The 27,877-nt window shown below is 46.8% G+C and overlaps 1 protein-coding gene across 2 annotated transcripts in view; it reads right to left on the bottom strand.

The window, feature by feature from the left end:
• The window catches only part of TMEM260 (transmembrane protein 260), a 96,492-nt gene that overhangs the window by 8,802 nt on the left and 59,813 nt on the right, over nt 1-27,877 (bottom strand). Inside the window, exons 8-16 of one of the 2 annotated variants that reach the window (XM_020802488.3) lie at nt 22,604-22,687; nt 20,595-20,712; nt 18,159-18,331; nt 16,173-16,344; nt 14,415-14,563; nt 12,457-12,633; nt 10,334-10,387; nt 8,464-8,554; nt 5,506-6,191 (exon numbers count right to left, since the gene is read on the bottom strand). In XM_020802488.3, the coding sequence (XP_020658147.3) occupies nt 5,919-6,191; nt 8,464-8,554; nt 10,334-10,387; nt 12,457-12,633; nt 14,415-14,563; nt 16,173-16,344; nt 18,159-18,331; nt 20,595-20,712; nt 22,604-22,687 (1,291 nt within the window). In that variant the 3' untranslated portion in view covers nt 5,506-5,918. Of the gene's footprint in view, nt 1-5,505; nt 6,192-8,463; nt 8,555-10,333; nt 10,388-12,456; nt 12,634-14,414; nt 14,564-16,172; nt 16,345-18,158; nt 18,332-20,594; nt 20,713-22,603; nt 22,688-27,877 lie in introns of those variants that run through there. The other variant, XM_072986842.2, reaches the window with a different exon arrangement.

The following is a 27,877-nucleotide window of genomic DNA, read 5'->3' as shown; positions in this document are numbered from 1 at the left end:
ATCAACAACCTCCGATATGCAGATGATACCACTCTGATGGCAGAAAGTGAGGAGGAATTAAAGAACCTTGTAATGAGGGTGAAAGAGGAGAGTGCAAAAAACGGTCTGAAACTCAACATCAAAAAAACTAAGATCATGGCCACTGGTCCCATCACCTCCTGGGAAATAGAAGGGGAAGATATGGAGGCAGTGACAGATTTTATTTTCCTGGGCTCCATGATCACTGCAGATGGAGACAGCAGCCACGAAATTAAAAGACGCCTGCTTCTTGGGAGGAAAGCGATGACAAATCTTGACAGCATCTTAAAAAGCAGAGACATCACCTTGCCAACAAAAGTCCGAACAGTCAAAGCTATGGTTTTTCCTGTTGTGATGTATGGAAGTGAGAGCTGGACCATAAAGACAGCAGACCACCGAAGAATTGATGCCTTTGAATTGTGGTGCTGGAGGAGGCTCTTGAGAATCCCCTGGACTGCAAGGAGAACAAACCTATCAATTCTAAAGGAAATCAACCCTGAGTGCTCACTGGAAGGACAGATCCTGAAGCTGAGGCTCCAGTACTTTGGCCATCTAATGAGAAGAAAAGACCCTGATGTTGGGAAAGTGTGATGGCAAGAGGAGAAGGGGACGACCGAGGATGAGATGGCTGGACAGTGTCTGCGAAGCAACCAACATGAAGTTGACAGACCTCCGGAAGGCAGTGGAGGGTAGGAGGGCCTGGCGTGCTCTGGTCCATGGGATCACGAAGAGTCGGACACGACTAAACGACGACGACGGTCAGCTCATTCCCCATATCCCTCGTTTATGCCTGTGCCCCTAAAAAGATTTGGATTTAACATGCCCAAGCCATTTTGCAAGAAACAGGCAAGGGAACAGCTTCAAAATTTTGTTTCCTGCAAACTTTGAAGGTTGCAAAATAAAGTCTAGGGATCATGCTGTGCCTTCCGCCGGGATCTTTCTCCTTTTTTGAGTACAGTGAGTCGAGCTGAAATGTCCAGCGCTCCGTCTTGCCCGGTGATTTTTGATTCCTTTCAGCCTGTTTCGCCCGACACGGTGTCCAGGACGCTTGCTCGCTGCCGTGCCACTACCTCCTCTTTGGACCCTTGCCCGGCCTGGCTAATCAAGGCAGCCAGGCCTTCAACAACGGAATGGGCTACTGCAATAATTAATGGGTCTTTCCTTGAGGGCAGATTTCCTTCTGCCCTCAAGGATACACTCATTAGGCCCATAAGAAAGAAACCTAGTTTGGCGGCGGACGAAATTGGCAACTATAGGCCCGTCGCCAATGTTTCTTTCTTAAGCAAGGTAGTCGAGAGGGTAGTGGCCGATCAGCTTCAGGCGTTCCTGGATGAAGCAGAGGCCCTGGACCCATTCCAGTCGGGCTTCAGGCCGCGCCATGGAACAGAAATGGCATTGGTCGCCCTGTGTGATGACCTATTGAGGGAGGCCGACAGGGGAAAGGTATCTCTGCTGGTCCTCCTCGATATCTCAGCGGCCTTTGATACCATTGACCATGGTATCCTCCTGGGGAGGCTCGCCGAGTTGGGAATAGGTGGCCGGGCACTTGCCTGGCTCCGTTCCTTCTTGGAGGACCGTCCCCAGAGAGTGCAGCTTGGGGAGAATGTCTCGGCCCCGTGCAGCCTCAATTGTGGGGTTCCACAGGGGTCGATTATCTCCCCAATGCTGTTTAACATCTATATGAGGCCGCTGGGGGGGGTCATCAGGGGGTGTGGAGCAATGTGCCATCAGTATGCGGATGACACGCAGCTCTACATCTCCTTTTTTCCAACCACAGGAGATGCCGTTCTGTCCCTTCAGCGTTGCCTGGAGACCGTACGGGAATGGATGCAGGAGAACGGGCTCAGGCTGAACCCGGACAAGACGGAGGTACTGAGGGTGGGAGCTCCAACAGCTGGAGATTTGGGGAACTCCCTCATTTTTGGGGGGGCGACCCTGTCTGCCAGGGGTGGGTTTCGCAGCTTGGGGATCCATCTGGACCCGGCGCTCACTATGGAAACCCAGGTGGCGTCCGTGGTCCGTACCGCATTTTTTCACCTAAGGCGGATAGCCCAGTTGCGACCCTACCTTAATGTTGGGGCTCTCACCACTTTGGTGCATGCGCTTGTAATCTCAAGGTTGTGTTTAGTCGTTTAGTCGTGTCCGACTCTTCGTGACCCCATGGACCAGAGCACGCCAGGCCCTCCTGTCTTCTACTGCCTCCCGGAGTTGTGTCAGGTTCATGTTGGTTGCTTCGCAGACACTGTCCAGCCATCTCATCCTCGGTCGTCCCCTTCTCCTCTTGCCATCACACTTTCCCAACATCAGGGTCTTTTCCAGGGAGTCTTTTCTTCTCATTAGATGGCCAAAGTACTGGAGCCTCAGCTTCAGGATCTGTCCTTCCAGTGAGCACTCAGGGTTGATTTCCTTTAGAACTGATAGGTTTGTTCTCCTTGCAGTCCAGGGGATTCTCAAGAGCCTCCTCCAGCACCACAATTCAAAGGCATCAATTCTTCGGCGGTCTGCTTTCTTTATGGTCCAGCTCTCACTTCCATACATCACGACAGGAAAAACCATAGCTTTGACTATTCGGACTTTTGTTGGCAAGGTGATGTCTCTGCTTTTCAAGATGCTGTCCAGACTTGTCATCGCTTTCCTCCCAAGAAGAAGGCGCCTTTTAATTTCAGGGCTGCTGTCTCCATCTACAGTGATCTTGGAGCCCAGGAAGATAAAATTTGACACTGCCTCCATATCTTCCCCTTCTATTTCCCAGGAGGTGATGGGACCAGTGGCCATGATCTTAGTTTTTTTGATGTTGAGTTTCAGACCGTTTTTTGCACTCTCCTCTTTCAATCTCAAGGTTAGACCACTGTAATGCACTCTACGTGGGGCTACCTTTGAGGCTGCTGCGGAGACTACAGGTGGTGCAGAATGCTGCGGCCAGATTACTCAGTGGTGTGAGAAGATACCAACATATCTCCCCCACTCTGGCCGCACTGCATTGGCTGCCCATCCGTTACCGCATCGACTTCAAAGTGCTGATGCTTACTTATAAAGCCCTTAACGGTTTAGGACCTCGATACTTGGCGGAACGCCTTCTCCCACCAAGATCTACCCGTGTCACTCGTGCGAGCCAGGAGGTGAGGCTGAGGAGCCTAACGCCGAGAGAGGCCCGGAAGGAAAAGACTAGAAATCGGGCCTTCTCGGCGGTGGCTCCTCGCCTCTGGAACAACTTACCTCCTGAGATCCGCGCGGCTCCCTCGCTGGGTACTTTTAAGAAACAACTAAAAACATTGATGTTTAGGCAGGCCTTCCCAACAGACAACCCCTGATGCCTTTTTTTTTTAACTTTACTTCTTTCTTGATTTGTTTTTGTTTAGTTGTAATGTTTTTAAAATTGTATTGTTCTCTGATTGTAAGCCGCCTAGAGTGGTCTAATAAGACCAGATAGGCGGGATAGAAATAAAATAAAATAAATAAATAAATAAATAAATAAATAAATAAATAAATAAATAAATAAATAAATAAATAAATAAATAAATAAATAAATTATTTTAATGCCAACTATTCACTCCTGGAAGTTTCCACCAGCAGAAGCTGACTCTTTTTATTATTATTAAAAAGCAAAATTTGGCAAGAGACATAGCTGAGGGGGTTAGCAGGGGGAGTGTACAGGGACACCTGCAAAGTAAATGGTCTGAACCCTTAAGTAACTTTGACGCTCTATACAGTGGTGCGCCGCATAGCGGCGTTAATCCGTTCTGGATTAATCGTCGCTATGCAAAAACATCGCTAAATGGATAGAAAAACCCCATAGGAACGCATTAAACTTAGTTTAATGCGTTCCCATGGGCCCCATACTCACCGTTCAGCGAAGTTCCTCCATAGCGCCGCCATTTTCGCGCCCTCGGTAAGCGAGGGTAGGGCGCGAAAACACTTGCGGCGGCCATTCTGGGCACTCGGCAGCCATTTTGGAACCGCCGATCAGCTGTTGTAAAAACATCGCAATGTGAAGATCGGTAAGCGAAACGCAATGCGAGTTTTTGCCTATCTAAACATTGCAATGCGATCGCAAAAGCGACATCGCTATGCGGATTCATCGTTAAACGGTGCGCTCATTAAGCGAGGCACCACTGCATAGCGGAATCTGTTCTTGCTACAGTTCTTTCAGTTATGGTCGTTATCTCCCGATCTGTTATTCTGATATGTAAGACCTTGATAATAAAGATTAGTGTGAAAGCGATGATTCAGCGGTGCAAATTAAGAAGCCGGGTCATCTCCAAGCAGAACTTTTGAACATCTGCCTGTATGCAAAACCGCTCTATAGCTGAGGGCAGGTGGGGGGAATCTCCCCAGTGGGAAGGCCCTGCTGGTGGTGACAGAAGATCAAATGTCCTCCTCCCTTAAGACACCCTTGGTTTCTAGGCATGCTTACCTCCCATTTGGGCAATCAATGAATGGGACAGGGCTGAGCCTGCAGGAGAAGACCGTGAAAGTGCAGAGGAGAGCAGCCTGTTTTATTTCATCTTTCAGGAGTGAGGACTGCAGAGATTCCGAGTGGAGCTACAGTTTTGCGAGATCTCCTGGCTGCCGCTGACTATGCTGTTCCTGTGCATCGCTTTCTCACTCTGCCCACCCCCGACGTGCAACTTCACATGTTCTGGACTGTGAAGTTACCGTGTCACCTCCTTCCCAGCCACTGATTGTTGGGATCATGCCGTTGGCCATGAGTTGGCCAACACCAACATGGCAGGGCAACTAAAGTAACTCATTAAGGAAAGAGGGCGCTGGGATGTGGTTGGCTGTTGATGCTGCTTAGTCGTTAAGTCGTGTCCGACTCTTCGTGATCCCATGGACCAGAGCATGCCAAGCCCTCCTGCCTTCCACTGCCTCCCGGAGTTGTGTCAAATTCATGTTGTTCGCTTCAATGACACTGTCCAACCATCTCATCCTCTGTCGTCCCCTTCTCCTGTTGCCCTCACACTTTCCCAACATCAGGGTCTTTTCCAGGGAGTCTTCTCATGACATGGCCAAAATATCGGGGCCTCAGCTTCAGGATCTGTCCTTCCATGGTGGTTGGTACCCCCCCCCAATAATTCCTCCTCACTCAACGACACCCTTGGCTTCTAGACACACTTTGAGAATTCAATGCACGAACTCAACGCAATCCATGCAATTGCAACCTTCCCTGTTTCGATGGGAAACTTCTCTGTCAAAAGATTTTCAAGTGCTAGAGTTCCCTGGTTTAAGCCTCTGCAATGCGGGGAAAGATGCTTTCCAACTTTGCTTAGCGCAGTTCCTGCACGCACTTCGAACCCTGGTGATTTTGCAATGAGAACGCCATGGAGAAGTTGGAGAGGGCATTCATATATTTGATATCCTTCCATGCCACTGTTTAGGTAACCATCTCTTATAGCAGTTACTATTTTAGATGAACGTTCCCCAGTCTTCTCTAGGTTGATCTACCCTGTTCTTTACAGGCCCATTGAAATGAGGTAGAAAAAGAGCTTTAAAATGTTCCTTTATTGGACTACATACACCAGCTGGCTGGATAACTCCGTGGTTCAGGTTTCTGGGCTGTGGAGCCAGAGGTTGGGTGTTCGATTCCTCCCTGGGCCTTCCCGGGTGAAAAGCCAGCCCGGGTGACCTTGGACCAGCTGCACATCTCCATACCACCACCAGAAGAAGGGAATGGGAAATCCCTTCTGAGTATTCTCTGCCTGGGAATCCATAAAAAGGGTTGCCGTAAGCCTGAAGTGACACGAAGGCACAAGATTATTATTGGACTACAACTCCCAGAATCCACCCCCCAAGTCTGCAAGAGGTTTTCATTGTTTTCCCCTCCAGTTTTTTCAACCGGTGGTTTGCCGCTCTCTCATTTCCACCTCCATCTGCTGGAAGTGGCTCCCTGTAAAATCATCCTAGGTCTGCCCTCCGCTTCTCCCTTTCTTTATTCTTCTCAGGTCCCGGAGTTCTTTCTTCAGGTGGTTCACAGCCTGCAAAATCTGCCTGCGCTGAGGATCGTCTGCCACCTTTTCTGTATAAAGGAGGAAATGCTTGATGGTTTCGGACAGCAGTTTTTCCGGATCCTCTCTTTGGGGTTGCAAACGCAGCATCCGCTCGCAAGCAATGGCATAGTTCTTGTGCCAGTTTGCTGGGTGAGTCTCGTTCGCGCCCACCATGTCCTGGTACAACTGCGAAGAAAACGGAATTGAGAACACCGTTTTGAAGACCGCGCTAGCTCCAGGAAGGTCAACAGCATAGGCATGGAACAGGCCATGAACTGATTTTATTTACCACACATGTTTCATTCCTTCTTTAATATTTTTATACTTACTATTTTTTAGCTTTCGAATGTTGCCTTTTAATTCTTGCAAGCCACCTTAGATCCTTTTAAGGAGAAAGGTGGGGTAAAAATATTTTGAATAAATAAATAATGGATAAATCATTTTTCTGCCATTGTGAATGAATAGTCCTTTTTTTAAAAGAAAAAGTCATGCTCGACATAGAAAGCATCTAGGGAAACAGAGCATTTGTTAAAAACTGCACATAAATTTGGCTGTTTCCACGGAATAAAACAGATTCGCAATGCAACTTCTTGATATAACTTCATGGGGACTTAACTCTCAAATAAATGACAATTCGCTTTTTGATTTTCAGGGGGGGAAATCAGCCGTGGGATAGAGAAGGAGATTACAGAAGCATCCTTCCCACTGAACAGGAGTGTGGAATAAGATATTTCACGCATAGAGAGGGTGAATTCTCAGACAACGGCTGCAATCCTGTTGAATAACTACACCTGCATAACTCAAGGTTACATAAGCAGTAATAAGCACTGCATGTAGGTCTAAATGTTATTTACAAAGAAATTCCGCACAGCTCAGTGGTTTCAATATCTGGTTTTGGAGCCAGAGGTTGGGGGTTTGCCTTCAGGGTGGAGAGCCAACCTGGGTAACTTTGGGCCAGCTGCAAAGTCACAGGGAAGGGAAGGGTAAACCCTTTCTGAGTACCCACTAATACCTAGAAAAGGGTCACTGTAAGTCAGAATTAACTTGACAGCATATTATTATTATTATTATTATTATTATTATTATTATTATTATTATTATTATTATTATTATTATTATTATTATTATTATTATTATTATTATATCATCATCATCATCATCATCATCATCATCATCATCATCATTACTGTATTTTCAAAGACTTTTAATGGAAAAGGACAAAAGCACATCCCACAGCTACAAATTCTCAACTATCCCACAGACTGCACCAGAGCACAGACAGAGTTCTGACTCCTGTCCGCTGAAGACGCCGGCCCCAGAGAGACTGGTGAAATGTTAGGAAGAACAACCTTCAGAACGCAAGCCAAAGAGCCTGAAAAACCCGCAACAACCATCAGATCCCGGCTGTGAAAGCCATCGAGAATATATCCAAACAAACTGCACCAGACTGCTAAGCCAGTTTGATATCGGGCAAAAAAATGGGCAAGGACAGAGACTTGTGGAAGAGGAAGAGGGGAGCTCAGGAATGGAAGACGGAGAGGGGAGGAGAAGGGCAGGAAAGACAGGAAGTGATGTTGAGTACAAGGAAAGCTACAGGGGGGGAAATTGAGAGGAAAGGAAAGAGAGAAGCCAAAGGATTTCGGTGGGGGAAAGCGGAAAGGACACCTCTGATTTGAAAGAACCATCAGAGTAATCTGAAAGTACAACCGCAGAATAAAAGATCTACACATCAGAAATGTCTGCAAATCATGTTAGCTGTATATCTACGCAACATCACTATAGCACTCCCATGCCTCTCACTCCATAGGCACAGATCCATTCCACCCAATCCTAGCATTTGAGTCTGTTGAGGACAGGAATCTTCCCTGTCTGAAAACTCTTGCAGACTCCCCTGAACTGCAGCAGAGATTTGGAAGGAGTTCCTCAAACTGCAAACCTCGGGATTCCCACACCCTGGGACTGTGCCGTTAAAGACAGGATCAAATGATGGTAACTGGAAAAGGTACACTCCTAGATCGACATATATCCTGCTCAAATCTAGAGAAGGTGAGATCATTCCCTAACCTGTGGCCCATATACAGCACTAGAGATAGGCACGAACGTGATTGTTCGTGGCTAACCACAAACGCCCGGAATGGTTTGTGGTTCGTTTTTTCGGTTCGTGCCCGGGAGGGCTCTATCTTGTTCCTGTTGCTTCTGCCGAGGTGGGCACAGGCTCAGAAGCAGCCTCAGGATGGCACAGCCAGTGGTGGCAGAGATCGCTGGAGCAGGGAGGTGGAGAAGACAGGGCAGCGCGGGGGGGGGAGGCATACCCTTTAACCAAAGCAAACAAAACACCGAAGAGAAAAAAAAAATCATTTTCAGGATCAAAAGAAACAAGCAGGGCAGAAGCCTTCAAAGAAGTGAGCATCTAATCAGGGTGGCATTTCCAACCCGTCCAAGGAATGAAACTTCTTACGCTGTAAGCAGCGGTGTAAAGTTCTGCTTTGACCTCTGCAGAGACAGAAGCAGTTTCCGCAAGGTTGAAGATAAAGAAGGCTGTTTTCATCCTGCAGAAAGAGAAAAACATGTTGTACATTTATTTAAGGGCTTTTTATGCTGCAAGCAGAAACTCTGCAGTGGGGTTATCCAGACTTCTGAAAAGCTACCTTTTTGGACTACAACTACCAGAATCCCCTCGCTCCCCACTGGCATGGTATGCCCCCTCCCCCAGGACATGATTCATGCTGGCTGAGAGATTCTGGGACTTTTACTCCAAGAATTGCTGGATAGCTCAGTGGTTTAAGTCTCTGGCTACGGAGCCAGAGGTTGGGGTCCCTTCCAGTGCTGCTGTTTGAAGATTTAAGTGATGCCTCGACTTACGACCCTCCCAACTTACAACCATTTTGAGTTACGACCAGCTCCAGCTGCAAAATTTTGCTTCGACTTGCGGCCGGAGCTTCGAGTTACGATCGGAAAAAACGTGGAGAAAAAGGCGGGGAATTCGAATGTACTAACCACTGGTCGGCGAAGAGGCTGCTTCTTTGTAGTTCTTTCGCCCCAATGGTTAGAGTGAATGTGTCAAAGGAGGCTTCGGCTGCCTGGAGCTGCTTTTTGCTCCTGGGCGAGTACAGGGTTTTGCAGGGTGGGTTTCGGCTGGGGGTGTGTGTGCTATGTTTCTGTGCTGTGATTTTTTTGTGTTTTGGTGTGTTTGTTTTGTCAGCCCCAGTGCGCTCCGATGGGGCTTGCTGTGTTTGGTGTGTTTTTGGGAGGGGGCTTGCGATTTTTCCCCTGGCCCCAACACGTTCTGATGGGGCTTGCAGTGCTTTTTATTGTTGTTGTTGTTTGTGATTTTTTTTCTGGCCACAACAAATTAATAGGGTTTCAATGCATTCCTATGGGAATGCGTGCTTCGATTTACGACCATTTCGATTTATGACCATCATTCTGGAACAGATTAAGTTTGTAAATTGAGGCACCACTGTATTATGAACTACATTTTTCAGAGCTATGGTGTCAATCAGAAAGAAGGTTGGGTCGTCTCTGGATCGGTTCCTTGCAAAATGTGTACATTTTTTGTCTCTTATAATCTGTATGTTCTAGACCAGTCGTCTCCATCATTGGATAACCCAGTTGTTCTTGGACTGCAATTCCCAGAAGCCTTCCCCACTCGCTGTGCTGGCCAGAATTTCTGGGAGCTGCAGTCCAAGAACATCGGGAGGCCCAAGGTTGGGAACCACTGATCTTGTGTTTTCGTAGTTTTAACAATAGGGCACGACATTCCACTGTCGACGTTCTTCTGCTCCTCCTCCAGATGTCCCACTGTATTCTCTCCCTCGGTCACAACGGGACAGGCACCAAGTTACACATGGACTCTCCCCATCTCTCCAGGACAGGGGTTTCCAAACCATGAGCTTTGCGGGGCACCTGGGAACCAAACCAAGAACATAGAGCTGTGAAAGTCGTACAGGAGCTTTTCATAGCTCTATGTCAAAGAGGAACCCAAGTGGAAGCCACATGCCTGCCTGTCTCTCCTTTCCTCCACCTCCCCATGGTGGAGGCACTCGCCCGATGGCCTGCGTCATGACCTGGAAGGAGGCGCACCCTCGGGGATCTTTGGGCGAGGGGAGATGGGATGGCTGAGGAGGAGGGGTGTCAAGATTCTGCCCCTGGTTGCCATGAGAGTGTCCTGATGACCCTTCCGAGCAAGGGGAGCCACAGCCAATGGCCAGTAAATCAAGGGAGCTGCCAATCCAAAAAGTTTTGAGACCCACTGCTTTCGGCCACCCTCCAGAGGTCCTGGGGGGGGGAGACCTTTTTGTTCTAGTCATGCTGGAGCTGGCTCTCACCTGGCTTGCCACATCTCTTCGTTGGCCACCGATTCCCATGAAGAGGGATCAAACCTTTAAAAAAAACACCACATAGAGAAATAGCGGGAGAAACCGCCCAGATGACAACCACTCAGAAAGTTCATTATGAAGCCATGAGCCTGCTGTACTTCCTTCTCTCCCACTGCTGCTCTAGTAAGCTGGGAAAATGGGAAGGTTCTGGATAGAGCAGATATACAGTCAACCCTCGACTTACGAACGGCCCTAGTTACGAACATTTCGACTTACGAACCACTCTGATAGGAAAATATGGACTCGACGTGCAAACTTGGATTCGAGTTACAAACGGAAAAAAGGGCAGGGAAGGCAGGGAAAGTGGGAAATTTGAACTTTCAGAGGCTGCTTGTCTGCTTCCTCGCTCGTCCAAGCAGTTAGAGAGTGGGAAGAGAGACCTGGGAGTGCCTGGTATTGTCATTTTTAAATGTAAAATTTAGTTTAAAAGGTGCTTTGTTTGGTTTAAACGGTGCTTGGGTAAAAGACAGTTAAAACCTGCTTCGGTAAAAACGTGCTTTGTTGCTTTAAAAACTGCTTGTTTTGATTTAAAAGGTGCTTGGTTGAAAAAGTGCCTGTTTTGGTGTAAAAGGTGCTTGACTTTAAAAATGTTCTTTTTAAACAGTGTTCGTTCGTTCCCTCCGTGATTTCTTGCCTTTTTTAACCTACGCCATTTTAGGTTTAAAAAAAGAGAAAAAAATCTGTAGGAACGGATTAACTGGCTTTGCATTAGTTCCTATGGGAACTAATGCTTCGATTTACAAACCGCCCCTCGACTTAAGAACCAAAAACAGCCGGAACGGATTAAAGGGTTTTCAATGCATTCCTATGGGAAATGCTGATTTGAGTTACGAACTTTTCGACTTATGAACGTCCTTCCGGAACAGATTAAGTTCGCAAGTCGAGGGTTGACTGTAAAGCTCTTCCCGGTTCACACACATACACAACTGCACACACTACAGCACTGACGGAGGAGCAGGAAGACCCCGTGGTCGGACATATTCCTTTCTTTTCTAAGACATCCTAAGGTCCTGAAATCTTTTATCTATTACAAAAGATTCCCTTCCTCCCTTTCCAAAAAAGTTGTTCCCCATTTCAACTCCATCAAGAGGAATATCAGGCAATCCAGAGTCCGAACGGCCTCTTCCGTTGGACGTGGCTGGACGGGCCACGGACTGCGGCTCATTTGATCGAACGCTTTCGTCACATTGCCGGCTCTAAATCCATGAAAAACGTCCGCCAAGGACGTAGCCTTCAAGGAACCACCAGACTCTCTTGGGTGGTTTTGCTCCAGCAGACACACACAGCAACCGTCACAAGATTTAATCTTATCGCTCAGCTCCTAGGAAATCTACCCAAGTCCAGCTCTGCAGGTTTGTGCTTTTTGGACTACAAACCCTATCATTCCCCAGCCAGTGGCCGTGATTGTTTTAGAGAATAAGACACAAACCTCCACAGCTCTGATAAGGGCTTTTACTGTTGAAAACAATAAAAGAGACATTATGCTAAGGAGTGACCTTGGGTCATTCAGTCAGTCTTTCTCTCTCTATTTCTCAGTCTGATCTCCCTCACAGGACTGTTGTGAGATAAAACAGCGACGAGAGCCACGTATCCCATCTTGAACTCCTTCCAAGCCGCCATGAACTTGTTGTATATTTTTGTACAGCCTTGCATGCTGCTTATTGAAGGCATGGCTAGGAGGGACTCTTATGGGTGGGAGTGACTGTCAATCTAGCCAGCCCTAACCAATCGTTCCTTCCTACCTCTGAATACAAAGAGAGCCCCGCCTCTCTGTTCTGTGTCTCTTCCTTTCCCTCTCTTTCAGTCCGCTGGAACCGGTTTGCTGAAAGCAGCCATGTGGGTCAGTTTGCTTACTGTAAGTAAACTTTTTTTTTAAGTTACTTCTCTTATAGATGTCTCAAGAGTGAGTTGCTGAGACTATAAGTGCCAGTTGATGAGAAAAGGAGTGGACTACTCTGGGGGGGAACTTGCAACTATTCTGCTCTGTGAATCCCTACACTTCTGCTGAGCCGTTAAGAGGGATTTAACAAAAAAAAAATCGAAACTCTGCAACGGAATTCCGCACCACTTACCTCCCATACTCCTCGCTCCAGTTATAAAGATTCTGGGTATGACTGATCCAGCCTCTGGGATCAAAGGGAACCTTTGAAGGGACAAGTTTATCGCAAGAGCCCCACGGCCAAAGAGAATAGTCTTTCTTCCAGGTGGGGTCACCTTCGTGAAGCCCGATGCAGACAAAGGTTTCCTTGCTGTTGCAAAGAGCAAACAGACGATAAACAAACAGGCAAAACAAGCAAATCTAAACAACAGCATTGGTAAATTTACACTCGTTTTGAGTTATCGTAAAAGTGACTGGCATGCGGAAAAGCCACACCCATGTTCTATTTTTTTCCTATGGCTGCGAGGTTTAATTAATTATAAGGAATCAGAAGCTCAATACTAATTACATTATCATCTGTACTTATACCCCACCTTCCCTCCAACGATCTCAAGGCCGTATAAACAGCTCTCCTCCTTTCATCCTCACAACATTCTTGTAAGGTAGAACTTGATATACAAACACAGATTTATGTTTCATCCTTTCTTCCGAAACTGAGCTTGGCAAGGCACAAAAAAATTAAAAAGCAGAAACAGGTAAGAAACCTCTCAAACGATCATACTGAAACATGTGTGAGTTAAAAGCAATTTAGAAACACACCGTTTTTTAAAACACACACACACACACACACCTACTCCTTAAAAGTTCCTTGCTCATCAAGCAATCTGTGTCTATAAACCCGTTTTGAAACACTGGCTTGTAATCTCTGCGGGACGGTTTCATGGGTTACTGTGGGCACGATCCCCAACAATCTCAGCCTATGACCTACGGCATATGGCTGGGATAGCTACACAGCTTGGAAACAGTACTTGGTGGGGGGGGGACTACAAATCCCAGAATCCTGCAGCTGAGCAGAACAAACCCAAGCCAGGTAAAAGCTGCAGTCTGGGCTTCCTATGGAGGGGACTCCATGATCCTACTTCTACAAGGGGGGAAAACCTTGCTTGATTATGAGATGACAGAGACCAGAATTTATTATAGTTTCTAATAATCAAAGGAGTTTTGGAAACCAGGGGTTCATCTAGAGCAGTGGTTCCCCATCTTGGGTCCCTCCCTCCCTTCCCAAGTGTTCTTGGACTGCAACTCCCAGAAGCTTTTCCTACCAGTTGTGCTGGCTAGTATTTCTGGGAGTTGTAGTCCAAGAACATCTGGGGACTCAAGGTTGGGAACCATTGGTGTAATATATCCAAATTTAAAGAGGGAAAAAAAGAAAGGGACATCAGTGTGGCTGAGTGGTTAGAGTTTGGAGCGAGGGCTTAGAAGACAGTTTTAGGCCCCACTGGGTTACGAAACGCACCCGATGACCTCGGGTGGGTTATTCTTTCTCAAGCTGATCTACCTCACAGGGATGTTGTTGGGATGAAATGGGGAAAATGAAAGCCATCTGCAGTAGGGGAAATAATGAGCCTGGAGCAGACTGGAGAACAGCACAGAAATGTTAACGAATACAGTCGTGCCCCGCTGGACAATTACCCCGCTCTACGACGAATCTGCTTTACGGTGACATTTTCACTGTGCGATGATCGTTCCCTGCTTCGGGAACTGATTTTCGCTTTATGAGAATCAGCAAACAGCTGATCGTCGGGTTTCAAAATGGCCATCGGCTGAAGAAAATGGTCCCCCGCTGTTTTCTAGGACGGATTCCTCACTTTACAGGCACCGAAAATGGCTGCCGTATGGAGGATCTTCGCTGGACGAGCAGGTATTCAGTCCATTGGAATGCGTTTCAATGGGTTTTTTTATTTCGTTTGACGACATTTTTGTTCTACAGCGATTTCGCTGGAACGAATTAACGTCGTCAAGCGAGGCACCACTGTACATAATCCCCCCATGGAACTCTATGAGGGAAGCTGGTTTTGGCACACAAAACAAAAAGCTCCTTAAGAGCCCCAGTTTTAGAAAATATCTTGTGCAAAAAAAGGGGGTGCTTACTGTTTATTTACTTTGAGAAAATGACGGAGATTAAACGTGGCAGTGCCATCCGGTAACAGCGCTTCCACGGGGTTCCATCGGTCACCAGGGAAGACGACGCCTGGCAAATGCTTCGCCAGCTTTGGTAAGTACCAAGGGTAAGTCATCATCTGGCACAAACAAGAACAGCACAGTGACTTTCTTTCTTTAAGATATTTCTCTAAAAAACCACCCTTCAGATGGCAGGGCGTATGCACAGCCCAGATATCTGTCTGTGTAAAACACCATGTGCCAAAACTAGACACACGGACGGACGTCTGGACTGTGCAGCTTACAACCTTTGGTGGCGGGGGTGGATAGGGGGGAGGTTCAGGGAACAGATCTGTGTAACAGATGTGGGTGCAAACTGTTGGCCTGATGGCTGTGACCAACATGTTTTCTTCAACAGGATCCTGCCCAAAATGTGAAAGACTGAAATGTGTACTTCAAATTGGGGGCTAGAAAGCAAAATTTTCCATCCAGTCATCGGCACAACCTCCTAGATCTCATGTCTTTCTGTAACAACCCTGATGTACTTCCAACTAAAACTGCCTTTGCCTTTACCTCTCTCTCCCTTTCCCCTACCTCTCTCTCCACGCTGATGGCTAGCTCCTTTGTAATCTGTTTAGAGACTGTAAACTCCTTGGGGAAGGAACCTGCTCTCCACTACTTTGCAAAGTCGCAGGCACACTGATGACCCTATACAATGAAATACATAGTTAAACTGACAAGAGCAGGCAAGCATCTGAGATGGAGAGAAAACAGCTTGCTTGGAGGGTTCACAGCAGACCAGACTTCTGTGTATTCCCAAGCCTTCACCAACATCCTGCCTTCCAGATACAGGGGCTGAATGGTGGACTGAGTCTTGCACATGGTTGAGACTGCAGTTTAATTTTCTTTCTTTTGTACTTCTGACTGTAACTGAAGATCACAACTGTAAGTAAAGATACCTTTTTCTATGTAATTTGCTTTTAGAGATTTTTATTATGCAAAGTGCTGGTTGCTGCGAAAGGAGGGGCAGTGTTGAGACAAGCTATTCTCTTATGCTTTCTCTGTGTAGTTGTTTGTACTTTTAGATTCTATAGAACACACATCTCAAAAGAACTACCAGTCCCATGAGCCAGTAAAGTTCCCATGGAATCCTGCCACTCCCAAGAACCAATGACCGTTTCCTTGTTCTTCAAAGGCACAAAGTACCAACACATAAGTATGTGAAGTAATGAAAACTGTTCTGCACATTTTCCCCCTTTTCTTTTCTTTTCTTTTCTTTTCTTTTCAGCTGCAGCTCCCAGAATTTGGCCAAGGATGTTTCACTCCAGAAAACGGACAAGTCTCAATTCTTAACATGCAGATTTCCAAAATCTATGATCTATGATGTAACAGTCAACAGGCAGAGTTCTGCTGGCGAAAACTGGATCAGGAGAGCAGGAAATAATGCACGTACATTTGAACCTTCCTTCCCCTCCATTTCCCAAGGCTCCAGAGGATAGGACGAAGGCCGTTAAAAGTGTCACTGAACTGCTTTTTAGGTGTAAATGCAGGGAGCACTGTATGATTCTCTGCCCAACCAGATTGATGGCTGGAAACCTCACCGGGGAGCGGATGTCAGCAGCTGCTCTGCCCTGACGTCGTGGCTCTCCCTCATCTGCAGCATGTTGGGTACTGAGGACGGCATCCAGTCCCCAAACCACTAAAAAAACCTCCCATTCCCCATGCCTTACAAGTTCACTGTTGCTCTACCTCTTGATCCACTAAGGTAACGTTGGGTCTTACTCCTTCGCAGTAGTGAAGGTAACGAAGCGCATTGCCCGGCAGGTCTCCTCGGAGCAAGACGATGGCATCCGGAGGCATGGAGAAGAGGAGGTTCTTTGCGAAACGCTCCACGACGTCGTTATGGCTTTGGTCACAGACCCTGGTGAGACCGGAAGGGGGGAGGGGTGAAACTGCATATATATAAACGGATTTACCTTTCAAATACTTTTAGGGACTGCTTTAGAAGGGGTGTGGCCAAAAAGGCTGTTTTGACTCTAGATTTTTTGTCAGGTTCAACACAAAAACCCTGACTTCGTTTTCCTACATGGCCGCGTCTCAGGAAATATTGCTCATCCCTGTATGTTACAAGAATATGGTCAGATGTCAGCACCAAAGCATTTTTTTAAAAAAAAAGTGAAGTGTGTTGCTCAGATGTCACCTAATAGTGCTTATAACATTTTCTGGGGATTTTACAACTTAATTATGCAGGCAACACATTTCTGCCCCCCACAGCAAGCTGGGTACTCAATTTACCAACGTCAGAAGGATGGAAGGCTGTGTCAAATGCAGGCTAATTGAGTGACTTGGTGGCGAGCAGAGTCTTGGCTGCAGTACTGCAGTTTAACCACTGTGCCATGAGGCTCCTTATATCAGAGCTCATAGGGGTGTTATGAGGATAAAGCAGAGTGAAACACAGCCCTGAGCTCATAAATGTTTGTCCATTGCTTATTGGACCCCATCCAAGGTGTTGGCTTTAGCCTTTGAAGCCCTAAAGGCCGTGTGGGTCTGGCTATTTAAAGCAGTGGTCCCCAACTTTGGACCTCCAGATGTCCTTGGACTACAAATCCCATAAGCCTTCACCACCACCACCTCTGCTGGCCAGGATTTCTGGGAGTTGAAGTCCAAGAACATCTGGAGGCCCAAGGTTGGGGACCACTGCTCTAAAGGACCACCTGGTCTTGTTACAAGTCACTCCAGAAGTTGAGATCTTCCAAAGAGGTTCTCTTAAGAACACAACCTGGGAAAAGTTGTCCACACAACCACCAAACAAGCACACGGGAGAGGGGTTTCTCCTGTATGTCTTCCAGACTGTAGAATCCACTGCCTTTGGAGTTGTCACCCATTTCCACTCTGAACTGATTTTAACAAGGGTGTAAAAACACAACTTCTTAGCCTTCTCATACAATGTCTGCCTTGGCTGTCCTGAATTTCATGATTTCATGGTTAAACTTGGTTTTAGTTGTTTTTATTCTGTTACGAAGATTGTCAGACGCCTTCAGCACTACTTTCTAGTGGAGCACACAGGGGTAGCAATGTAACAAATAAATAAGTAATAGATTATAGCAACCACAAGAGAAAACTGCAGCAAAAAAAAACCCAAACAAATACAATGGACACAGGAAACCAGTACTTCATCCCTCAATTACTGGCGTAACTTAGTTTTAAAAGTAAATTAAAAGTTGTATCATCACACCAGAACAATTTAGGGCCTCATTAGATGAAGACACCGATTCTCAGCATAGTGTTGTGGTTCCCAACCTTGGGTCACCCAGGTGATCTTGGACTACAACTCCCAGAAACCCCGGCCAGCGCAGCTAGTGGGGAAGGCTTCTGGGAGTTGTGGACAGAAGGTTGGGAACGAGAGGTGGGCCGGAATCGCTGATTTTGGTGGTTCATGCTGGTTCGTCCGCCAGGGATTTCTAAAAGGACAAGATGCTATGGTGTCATGGTTAGAGCGATGAGCCAAGGTGGAGTTGACTCGGGTTCAAACCTCCCCTTGGCCATGTACGTAGCTTCCCAGAGAACCTAGGCCAGACGCCCTCTGTCCATGCCATGAGGAAAAAGACAGAGGGGGCAGAACTCTGCACGCTGCCCGAAGAAAGCTACATGAGGGAAGCAGGTGGGGTGTAAAGATATTAACGGAGAGACTTTTCCCTGGGGATCCAGAAAGCCACCTCAGGTACCACTTTTCACCTGTAATTGGAGGAGATCTGTGCCGTAACGAGAACAGCAGCGAGGAGCCAACGGAGGCCATGAACCAGTCGGGTATTTTCTGCGAAAGACTCAGCAAGAGAGAAGAGGGAGGCGAAGCCAAGGCCAGCTAGTACGGCCACCACTGCGTTGCTCTGCATCCAGAACCGCTCCACCTGCAGAAGAAGGTACAGCGTTTCACCACTTCTGAGGGGAAGACACGGTCGCGTGGAGCTTTATCGGTTTCAGCTTCGGGGCACCCCATCGGTCTGAGTCAGTTTGGAGAGCCCGGAGGTGGCAGACAATGCTTGGCATCTCCCGTTTAAAGGGTCAAATTAGACAATATCAGTATCGACTGAAGAAATGTATCCCCCCCCCCCCCGATTAATGCGAAGCACTACTCTGGGAGGTTAACAAGGCAGATTAAAATGTGACAGTAACAAAGGAAATTTAATAAAGGAACCTACAAATCAACAAAACATAGAAAATGAATCTGTCAATATGGCTAGACGGGAAAAGGCCTTATGAGCTGAAATATTGTCTGATCATCATAACACATAGTCTCTCTCGCCTCTGGACTTCGTAAATTAGTTTTCCTCCTTTTGGGACTAGTAATCAGGAAGGAAACCCAGGCGTCGCCAATTTGAATTCATATACGAAGCGCCCGGCACAGGTGGCCAGCCTGATGACCCCACCGGGCTACTGAATACACAACCCTTGTGGCCGGCTCAGACGGGAGAATCGTCCTCCTGCCCCCTCGCCAGAGTGGCCGGGTGAGCAAGGAGGCGGGGCTGAGGCAGCCAAAGTACTGCCATGATTGGCGCAAAGGAGATGATGATGGCCATGCGCTCTGCGCATTAAGTGTTCCAGCAAAGGTCTGGGGGTGGGAGGTCATCAGGGCACCTGTGCCAGAGGGGCGGGGCGCTTCGTATGCGTATACGAAACCACCATCCCTAGTCGCAGACCACGTCACTGGAACACTAATGTGGCTTCAGCTTCTAAAGGATGTGCTGTTTTGGGTCATCTAGTCTGACCCCCAGGTAACAGGTGGCAGCTTTTGCAACCCAAAACGTCTGGCCGCTGTTGCCAGGCTGAGTAGCTGAACTGACAAAGAGTCTGACCTGCCGTTAAGGTCAGCTCTGGCTTTGCCACTTAGCTGGCTTTGTTTTGTGATCCGTCATCAAAGATGTGGTCGAAACAAAGTAAAGAAATAAATAAGCCTTTTGGCGAGCTTCCCCCCCCCCATAGTTTTAAAAAAAGTACCGTATTTTTCGCTCCATAAGATGCACCTTTCCATAAAATGCACCAATTTTTAATGAGAAGAAAACAGGAAAATATAATCTGTTTTCTTCGCTCGATAAGATGCACAGACTTTCCACCCCCTTGTTTTGTGGGGAAAAAGTGCGTCTTATGGTGCGAAAAATACGGTACTTTAAAACGGGTTTCTGTTACAGTTTCAGGTAGTTGCATTTTTAAAAAAATAATTTGTTGTGTTCCTGTTTTCTCAAAAGTAACTCCATGACCTTTTTGTTCCTTTTGTTCCTGCGTGCAACAAACTGAATGCTACAATAATACAATAACTCCTACCTCTTTATTGCCTCACCACCCACTCCATAAGATGAACAGCAAAAGCCAGCGGTAGAACCACATACCATTCCTCCTGCATTGCAGAGGCCATTAGAGTTACATCTTGACAGAAATGATCTCTCAATCATTTATGACTGTAAAGTAACTTGTTTGACCCTTGTGGTTGCAAAAAATTAATTACAAGCAACAAGTTATTTGTAACTAGTTGCTTTCCCACATCCCTTTCCTTCCTATAAAGATGCTTTTCACCTTTTAACACATGTTCTGAATATTAACTCTGCATTAACTCTGAAGTGAATAATAAATCTGCCAAAAGAACCTACCTTCTAAAAGGAGAGTACATTTCTCTTACACGCTAGGTAATTACAAGAAAAAAAGGTCCTTTATACAAACAAACACCGGCTGGATAGGTCAGTGGTTTAGGGATCTGGCTGTGGAACCAGAGGTTGGGAGTTCGATTCCCCACTTGTGCCTTCATGGAGGAGAGCCAGCTTGGGTGGCCTTGGGCACCGTCCCAGGGAGCCTCCAGAAGAAGGGAAGGGAAAACCACTCCTGAAAAAGTGCACCCCCAGAAGAAGGGAAAGAGAAATTACTTCTGGAAAACCTGAAAAAGGGTCGCCACCAGTCAGAATTGACTTGACTGCACAAGATGATGATAATCAAAACAAAGTTATTATAGGTAAAAGCAAAAGAGAAATAAAAAGTTGAAAAAGACAAAAACAGGGTGGCATCTTAAAAGACTAACTTTTTTTTAACTTTTTAATGTGAGCTTTTGTGGACAAGTCCACTTCCTCAGACGTCAAGGAAAGAGATTTCCCCTAAACCACGTTACTAGCCAACTGCAAAACTCACCACTCCTTTAAAGAGAGGTTTTGTAATATCCAGATTGGCTCTCCAAGCAAAGAAAAGCGAGTACGTCAAGAGCATCGAAGTAAAAAGCCAGACCAAATGTGCCTTTTCCATCTTTAGCCTGAAAAAAAAGAGAGAAGGAATTAGAGAAACCATGTTAAGAAAAAAAAAACCCACAAAGACCAGCTGCATTCTCTGTGGAAAAACGGGAGGCTATACAATATATTCTGTTTCTGTCATATGTACTGTATTTTTCACTCCAAAAGACGCACCTCTCTATAAGACGCACCTAATTTTTAGGGGAGGAAAACAGGAAAAAATACTCTTGCAATTTCACCCCGCTGGGCCCGTGGAGGGTGGTTTTGGAGGATGGCTGGGAAGGGTCCTGGAAGGCACTCTTGGACCCTTCGGAGGCTTCCCCCACCCCACTCCACCCCACTGGGCCCTGGGGAGTGCTGTTTTACAGTATTCGCTCCATAAGATGCAGACACTTCCCCACCACACTTTTTTGGGGAGGAAAGTGCGTGTTATGGAGCAAAAAATATGGTATATAACAGATGGAAATGCAGGGCCAACGTCAAAGGGACGGGAATTTTTTTCTAGGGCAATTCATCCCAGGCAAACTGGGGACCGTATAAAAAGTAGCTGCTTGACGTAAACGAGAATAACATTAAGGCCAAAATCCTCTTGAAGAGCTATGGCACTATAAAGCCAGTGGAGTAATTCTGAGAGGCAAACGGCCTCAGTTTAAGAAACCATCACAGGCATTATCCGTTGTGTGCAGAATCACACAACTGAGCATGCTACAAGCCCCGTTTCCAGTAATTTCCTAACCTGCGGCCACTGGCCTCCAAAACTTATGCCACTAGCGTTACGCCAGGAAAACGACGCAACAGAATTTGGTTCATAGTGTCCAAAGATAGTGGCAGGAATTAAAATACTTGCATTTGCCAGCATGAAGTTAAGCAGCATAAATCACGGCAGTGCATTATTGCTTGTTAAGAAATCTTGTATTTCTTGTTTCGCAGCAGCGTTGTGACTCTGCTCAGATGGGGAATAGAAGTTTTGATTCCTTAACCAATAGCATTCATTGCTGTGATTTACATCTTTTGCCTTACATCTCCATCCATAAATCTCTCTCTATAGCGACCCAAGACAGCTCACAACAGATGAAACTATAAAATAGAACATCTCTGATTAATATAGCTTAGAACAGCATTTCAAAAGAGCTTGGAAAAGTTACTTTTCCCAGCTGCAGCGTCTGGAATTCCCCCAGGCCCGCCAAAAATGAATTTTTGTGAGCTCTGATTAGGACTGGAGCTGTTGCAGTGATGGAGGCCTTCTAAATATTGGTGAGATTCACTCCCCCATCAGTGGTAGCCAGGCCGGCCCTGCTAGGGATAATGGGCCTAGCAGTGTATCGATGTTCAGTAGACGGCCCCAGCTCCCCAAAATTATGATTTGACAATTGGCTAGGGAATCTAAGGAGACTGAGCCAGCCTTTCCTAATGGTGCATGGTTGGACTACAGCTCCCATGATCCCCAGCTGCTCTGAGTGAGCTGATGGGTGTTGTAGTCCAGTGACTGGTCAGAACTCGGCGGCAGGGCTAAAAGTTGTGCTGGGTACAGGCAGAACTCTCTAAGCAGCTGAGGTTGGTTTGTGGTTCCCTCTCCTCCCTTCCATTCATTCCGTTCTTCCCGCCACCATAGCCGCCGGCCCGAAATCACCCGTGATTGTTACGATGGAGTAGGGGTCGGACTCAATGTCTCTCACATCCCAGCCCTATATTCTGAACAGGCCCCTACTCTGCCTACACAATCCTATGCACCCCACGGAGTGCTCTGAACCTGTCAAAGTGGTATACCGCATCAAAGATATTTGATGTTCCGCAGTGGGTCCCCGGTCTTTTAGCAGCCTATCGCAGAGGAGAATCCTGCTCGCAGCTTCTTGACCGCTAAAGCGAAAATGAAGACAAAACATCAGGGAAGGAGAAAAACCCAACCCTCTATACCTGGCGGAGGCACAGAAGCAGGCCACCACTGCCAAAGCTTGGACGACGGGCGAAAGCTCCATCTTCATCTGGCTCACCTGGAATCTGTGAAGACATCAATATATCACAGGGAGAAAAAAAGCCAATTGGTTCTTTCTGATCTGTGTCACTTTGAAATTTGCCTACTAGGGATGTTTTTGGGGGCGTTTTTTTTGGACTACAAATCCCCTAATTCTCCATTCTTGGAGTCCTACCAGACAGACAAGACAGGGGACAAACACACACCTAAATGTCGTTCACTTTGAAGAAAAGTCTGAATGGGAGCTTTCTTTCTCAAAAAGTAGCTTGGGTGGAGCTAGGCCTAGCTAGGCCGCAAAACCTCGCAGTTTAGGCCTTTCTTCAGGTGAGCGAAACTCAGGTGCCTGTAAGAAATCTGTCTGTCCGGCAGAATTCCTAGAATGAACTATGGGATTTGTAGTAAAAAAAAATCCAAAATCACATTCCAAATGTTTACCCATAACTCTATTTTGTCCTCTTTCTGTTCAGAGTTTTTGAAGCCAGACAACCCCTTCCCTTTTCCGCACGTACAGTTAAAAATTTTACACATTCAATGTGACAAACCCAGACCTACTGGGATCTATCACACAGTTACTAAGCTGCCACCAACCATTCCCTATAATAAGTCACACAGACCAGGGATGGATTTTTAAACAACAAAAGAATAAGGTTTATTTTAAATACAAACAGGGTAAATAAAACAATCAGGTGAATAAAATAAAGTAACGTGGCTTATTCTCACACACACAAGCATACAGTTTGGTTCACCTAGAACCTTTAACTTAAAGCACAGACCCTGAACCCATCAGTTCTGGCTAACCCACAGACACCTGAACTTATCAGGTTGGTACTCTGACACACAGTAGTACCCTGTCAGACACCCAGACTCCCACAACAGCTTCTTCTTCCCCAGCTGCTGCTTCGTCCCAACCCAGTGTCTCACAGTCTGTCTCAGCATCTCCTCTTCACCACACAGGCATCACATATTTATACAGTACAGCCCCTCCTCCTGATGTCCCGCCTTCCACTCCCCATAGGATGGAACTTTCCCTCCAAACCCATGACAGACAGGTAACATCAGTGCTGTTATGTAACACCTCCCCTCTTTAAAAGTTGTTTTGTAGGGGGAAAGCTAAAAGTGCTTTTCACCAAAAAAACAACCTGCATAAAATACACAACAACATTTATACATACCAGATAATACTTACATATACTTACACTCCAAGTTAACCATAGCAAATATGCATTTAAACATTTTACCATATACAGTACATCAATTTACCTTTATTAATACCAACCAAATTCAAAACCAGGTACATTTTAACTTTTTGTTTTCATTATATACATATAGTCCATGTTCTTTCGCCGTCTTCAGTCTTCAGGTCTTCTTGATAAGGCGTCAGCAACACAGTTCACTGACCCTCTGACCACCTTCACTTCAAAGTCATAGTCCTGTAGGTTTAAAGCCCACCTCATAAGTTTGCTATTGTGGGTTTTCATTGTCTTTAACCATTGCAATGGTGAATGGTCAGTACACAGAACAAAATGTCTTCCCCAGATGTAAGGCTTGGCCTTCTGGATCGCGTAGACTATGGCCAAACACTCCTTCTCCACGGTTGCCAAATGTCTCTCACCTTTTTGAAGTTTCCTACTCAGGTAGGACACTGGATGCTGGTCACCATTCTCATCCTCTTGGCACAGAACTGCTCCTACCCCGCTGTTAGACGCATCGGTGTAGATGATGAACTCCCGGTCGAAGTCTGGAGCACGCAGGACTGGATAGTTGATTAACGCCTCCTTCAACCTCTGGAACGCCGCCTCACAGTCGCTGGTCCACGGGATGCGGTCATCAGCCTTCTTCCTCGTCAGATCGGTCAGCGGAGCCGCAATCTCGCTAAACCTCGGGATGAACTTTCTGTAGTAGCCCACCAACCCAAGAAATGATTTGATTTTTTTCTTGGTGTTGGGTCTAGGCCAATCACGAACAGCTTCTATTTTGGCCTCCAGGGGTTTTATCATTCCTCCCCCTACCATGTGACCCAAGTATTTTATTTCTGGGCTACCCAGCTGACACTTGCTGGCCTTTACTGTTAGCCCTGCTGCACTTAACCTCTGCAGCACTAACTCCAGGTGTATCAGGTGATCTTCCCAGGTATTACTGAAGATCCCTATGTCGTCAATGTAGGCCACTGTAAAGTCACTGAGCCCTGCCAAGGTCTGGTCCATCAGCCTTTGGAATGTGGCTGGTGCATTTCTGAGACCAAAGCTCAGGACTCGAAACTCATAGAGACCAAAAGGGCTGCAAAAGGCAGTCTTTTCTTGATCCCTGGGATCAATTCTTAATTGCCAATATCCCTTTACCAGGTCCAATGATGAGATGAACCGACAACCCCCTATGGTTTCAATCAGGTTGTCTAGCCTGGGCATTGGGTAGGCATCAGGAGTGGTTACACGGTTTAATTTCCTGTAATCAACACAAAACCTAATGCTCCCATCAGGCTTGTCCACAAGGACTATCGGAGAGGACCAAGGACTAGAAGAGGGGACGATTATGTTCTCCCTAAGCATCTCGTCCAGCTCCTTCCGCACCTTGTCCCTATAGGGTCCCGTTACTCGGTATGGGGATACTGCCTGCGGGGGTGCATCCCCTGTGTGGATCCGATGCATCACTCCCTTCACTATCCCCGGCTTGTTGGAAAACACCTGCTGATATTTACTAAGCAGCATTTTTAGTTCTTGCTGCTGGTCTTGGGTGAGTGCAGGACTGATCTTTACCTCCTCTGGGTTGTATTTTACTTCCCCTCTACCCTCCCAGAAGGGTAATTCAGCTTCCTCACTCTCAGCTGCTTTTATCGCGAATAAAACCCTCTGTTCCCCTCTGTAGTAGGGTTTTAGGGCATTCACGTGAACCACCCTCCTTGCTTGGTTCTCCTCCTGCTCTATTAGGTAGTTCAGGTCTGACATCTTGGAAATGACCCTATATGGTCCTGCCCATTTGAGCTGCAGCTTATTCTCTCTGCAGGGCCTAAGCCAAAGCACTTCCTCCCCTGGGTTAAAGCGCCTCTCCCTGCCTTCCTGGTCATCCCAAGCTTTCTTTCTGACCTTTTGAGCTGGCAGGGTCTCTGCTGCTAGCTCTAGGTTTCTCCTTAGGTCATTCATCAAGGTGTCTATGTAAGTCACAACGTCTTGTGGGTCATCCTGGGTGATCTGCTCCCCATTTTGTTTGATCAAATCAAGGGGCCCTTTCACCCCTAAGTGTGCAGCAAACATGTCAGAGTGACCCCTTTGTAAGATCATGGGGCGATACTTTTCAGGTACCACCAGCTGACTTCTGATCCCATCTCCCCCTTTTGAGATATTCCTCAGGGTTTCTCTATATAAAATCCCCTTTTCCTCCAGAAATCTCACTGGGGTTTCCGGTGTTAGCTGGGCGTCAGTCACCTGTTCAAAACACTTTTGGAGAGTGGCGTCTGCCTTTTGCTCCTGTCCAAATCTGCTGTCTGTGGTTAAGGTTTCCACCACAGCTTCTGAACTCCCCTCTGCTTCCGTCTCTGGCTCATCATTACCCCCCTGAACTGTCCCCGTGGTGGCTTGTGAACGTGTAATCACTAGCACCCTTTTCACATGTTCAGCCAGGTCATTTCCCACGAGCACGGCTGCTGGCAGAGTCGATGAAATCGCTAGCCGCCAATCTCCCCTCCAGCCTTGAAAGTTGACAGGTACCTCTGCTACTGGCAGAGAGATTACCTGCCCCTCAATCCCTGCCACCTTCATGCTCTCATTTGGGATTATAAACTCCCTAGGGATGATATCTGGATGGCACAGGGTTACCTGGGAACAAGTGTCCCGCAGCCCCCTATACTGACGGTCAAGTATTCCTACGTCCACCCCTGCTGTCTCAAACAACTGAGAATCTGTTTTTATCAGCAAGCAGCGCTTTACCTCCACAAGAGGACCATTTTCCTCAGCCTGCTCAGCATAGGTAGCTGTTCCAGACTGAGTAGCCATGGCAACAGGCTCCCTCTGTGACACTGAGCCTTGCTCTTTCTGGACACAGGACACAGCTTTTGGCTTGGTCCCACTAGAATTCTGAGGCACCATTCCTTTTAGCTGCTTCAATTTCTCACACTCTGAGATTAGATGACCCTTTCCCTGACAGAAATAGCATTTTCTGGTGTATTTTGATTCTCTCTCCTCTTGTTTGGGTTTTCCCTCCAAATTCTGAGGGCTTGGTTTCATGCCTGAGGGCTTCCCTTCACCATGGGCCCCTCCCCCTTGCTGGCTTTTCCCTGGTCCCTGAGAGTACTTGCTGTAGGTTTCTTTGGGTTTACCTACAGATTTCCCCTCACCCAAGGGCTTTCTTATTTGGGAGATAAAATCCGCGATCTCTGCGGCTGCTGCCACAGATTTCGGTTTCCTTTCCCTCACCTGGAATTTCAATTCCCCATGCAGGACTGAATAGAACTGTTCCAGGGCTATCAAGTCTTTAAGCTGCTCATAGGTCTCTATTCCCTCCTGCGATAGCCATTTCTCAAGCAGCCTCACCAATTGGGCCCCCACTTGGGTAAAAGTCTGTTCTGGCTTCTTGGTAAGGGACCTGAATCTTTGTCTCAGCTGCTCTGCATTTATCCCATGTCTTGCAAACACCAGTTTTTTAAACTCTGCAAAATCTTTCATCAATTCCTCAGGCATCTCGGCATAAACCTCAGCCAGGCTACCACTGATTAAAGACCGCATGATGGTCATCTTCTCAGTTTCCCTCACTGAGAAGTCCACAAACGCTCTTTCCACTAAGGAAAAGAACACCTCAGGACAATCTCCCTTGTGGTACACAGGGAATTTCTTCAGGTCAGCCTTAGACAGTTGGCCTCCCTCAGAATCCCTATTATTATTATTGTTCTGGTTCATCATTTCCAGTTTTCTTAACTCATACGCCATCCTTTCTTTTTCCAGAGCAATTTTCTCTCTCTCCATTCTTTCTCTCTCTCGCTCTAATTCAAATGCCATTTTCTCTCTCTCTAATCTTTCCTCCATTTCCCTCACCCTCAGTTCATGCTGTTGGGCTAGGATCAATTTTCTAAGTTCTGGGTTCTGCTCTCCTGTGCTGTCACCTTGCACTGAGCCAAATTCATCCTCAGAACCTTGGTCAATCTGGGGGTCTTTCACTTCACTCATGTCTGCTACTTGGCTTCGAGTCAAGGGCATACCCCCCCTCAGAACAGGCTGCTTTAAAAAGTC

This window comes from Pogona vitticeps, chromosome 1 (assembly GCF_051106095.1).
Source record: "Pogona vitticeps strain Pit_001003342236 chromosome 1, PviZW2.1, whole genome shotgun sequence".
Lineage (NCBI taxonomy): Eukaryota > Metazoa > Chordata > Lepidosauria > Squamata > Agamidae > Pogona > Pogona vitticeps.
Note: the sequence above shows the minus strand (reverse complement) of the source record. Positions and strands in the feature narration are given on the sequence as shown.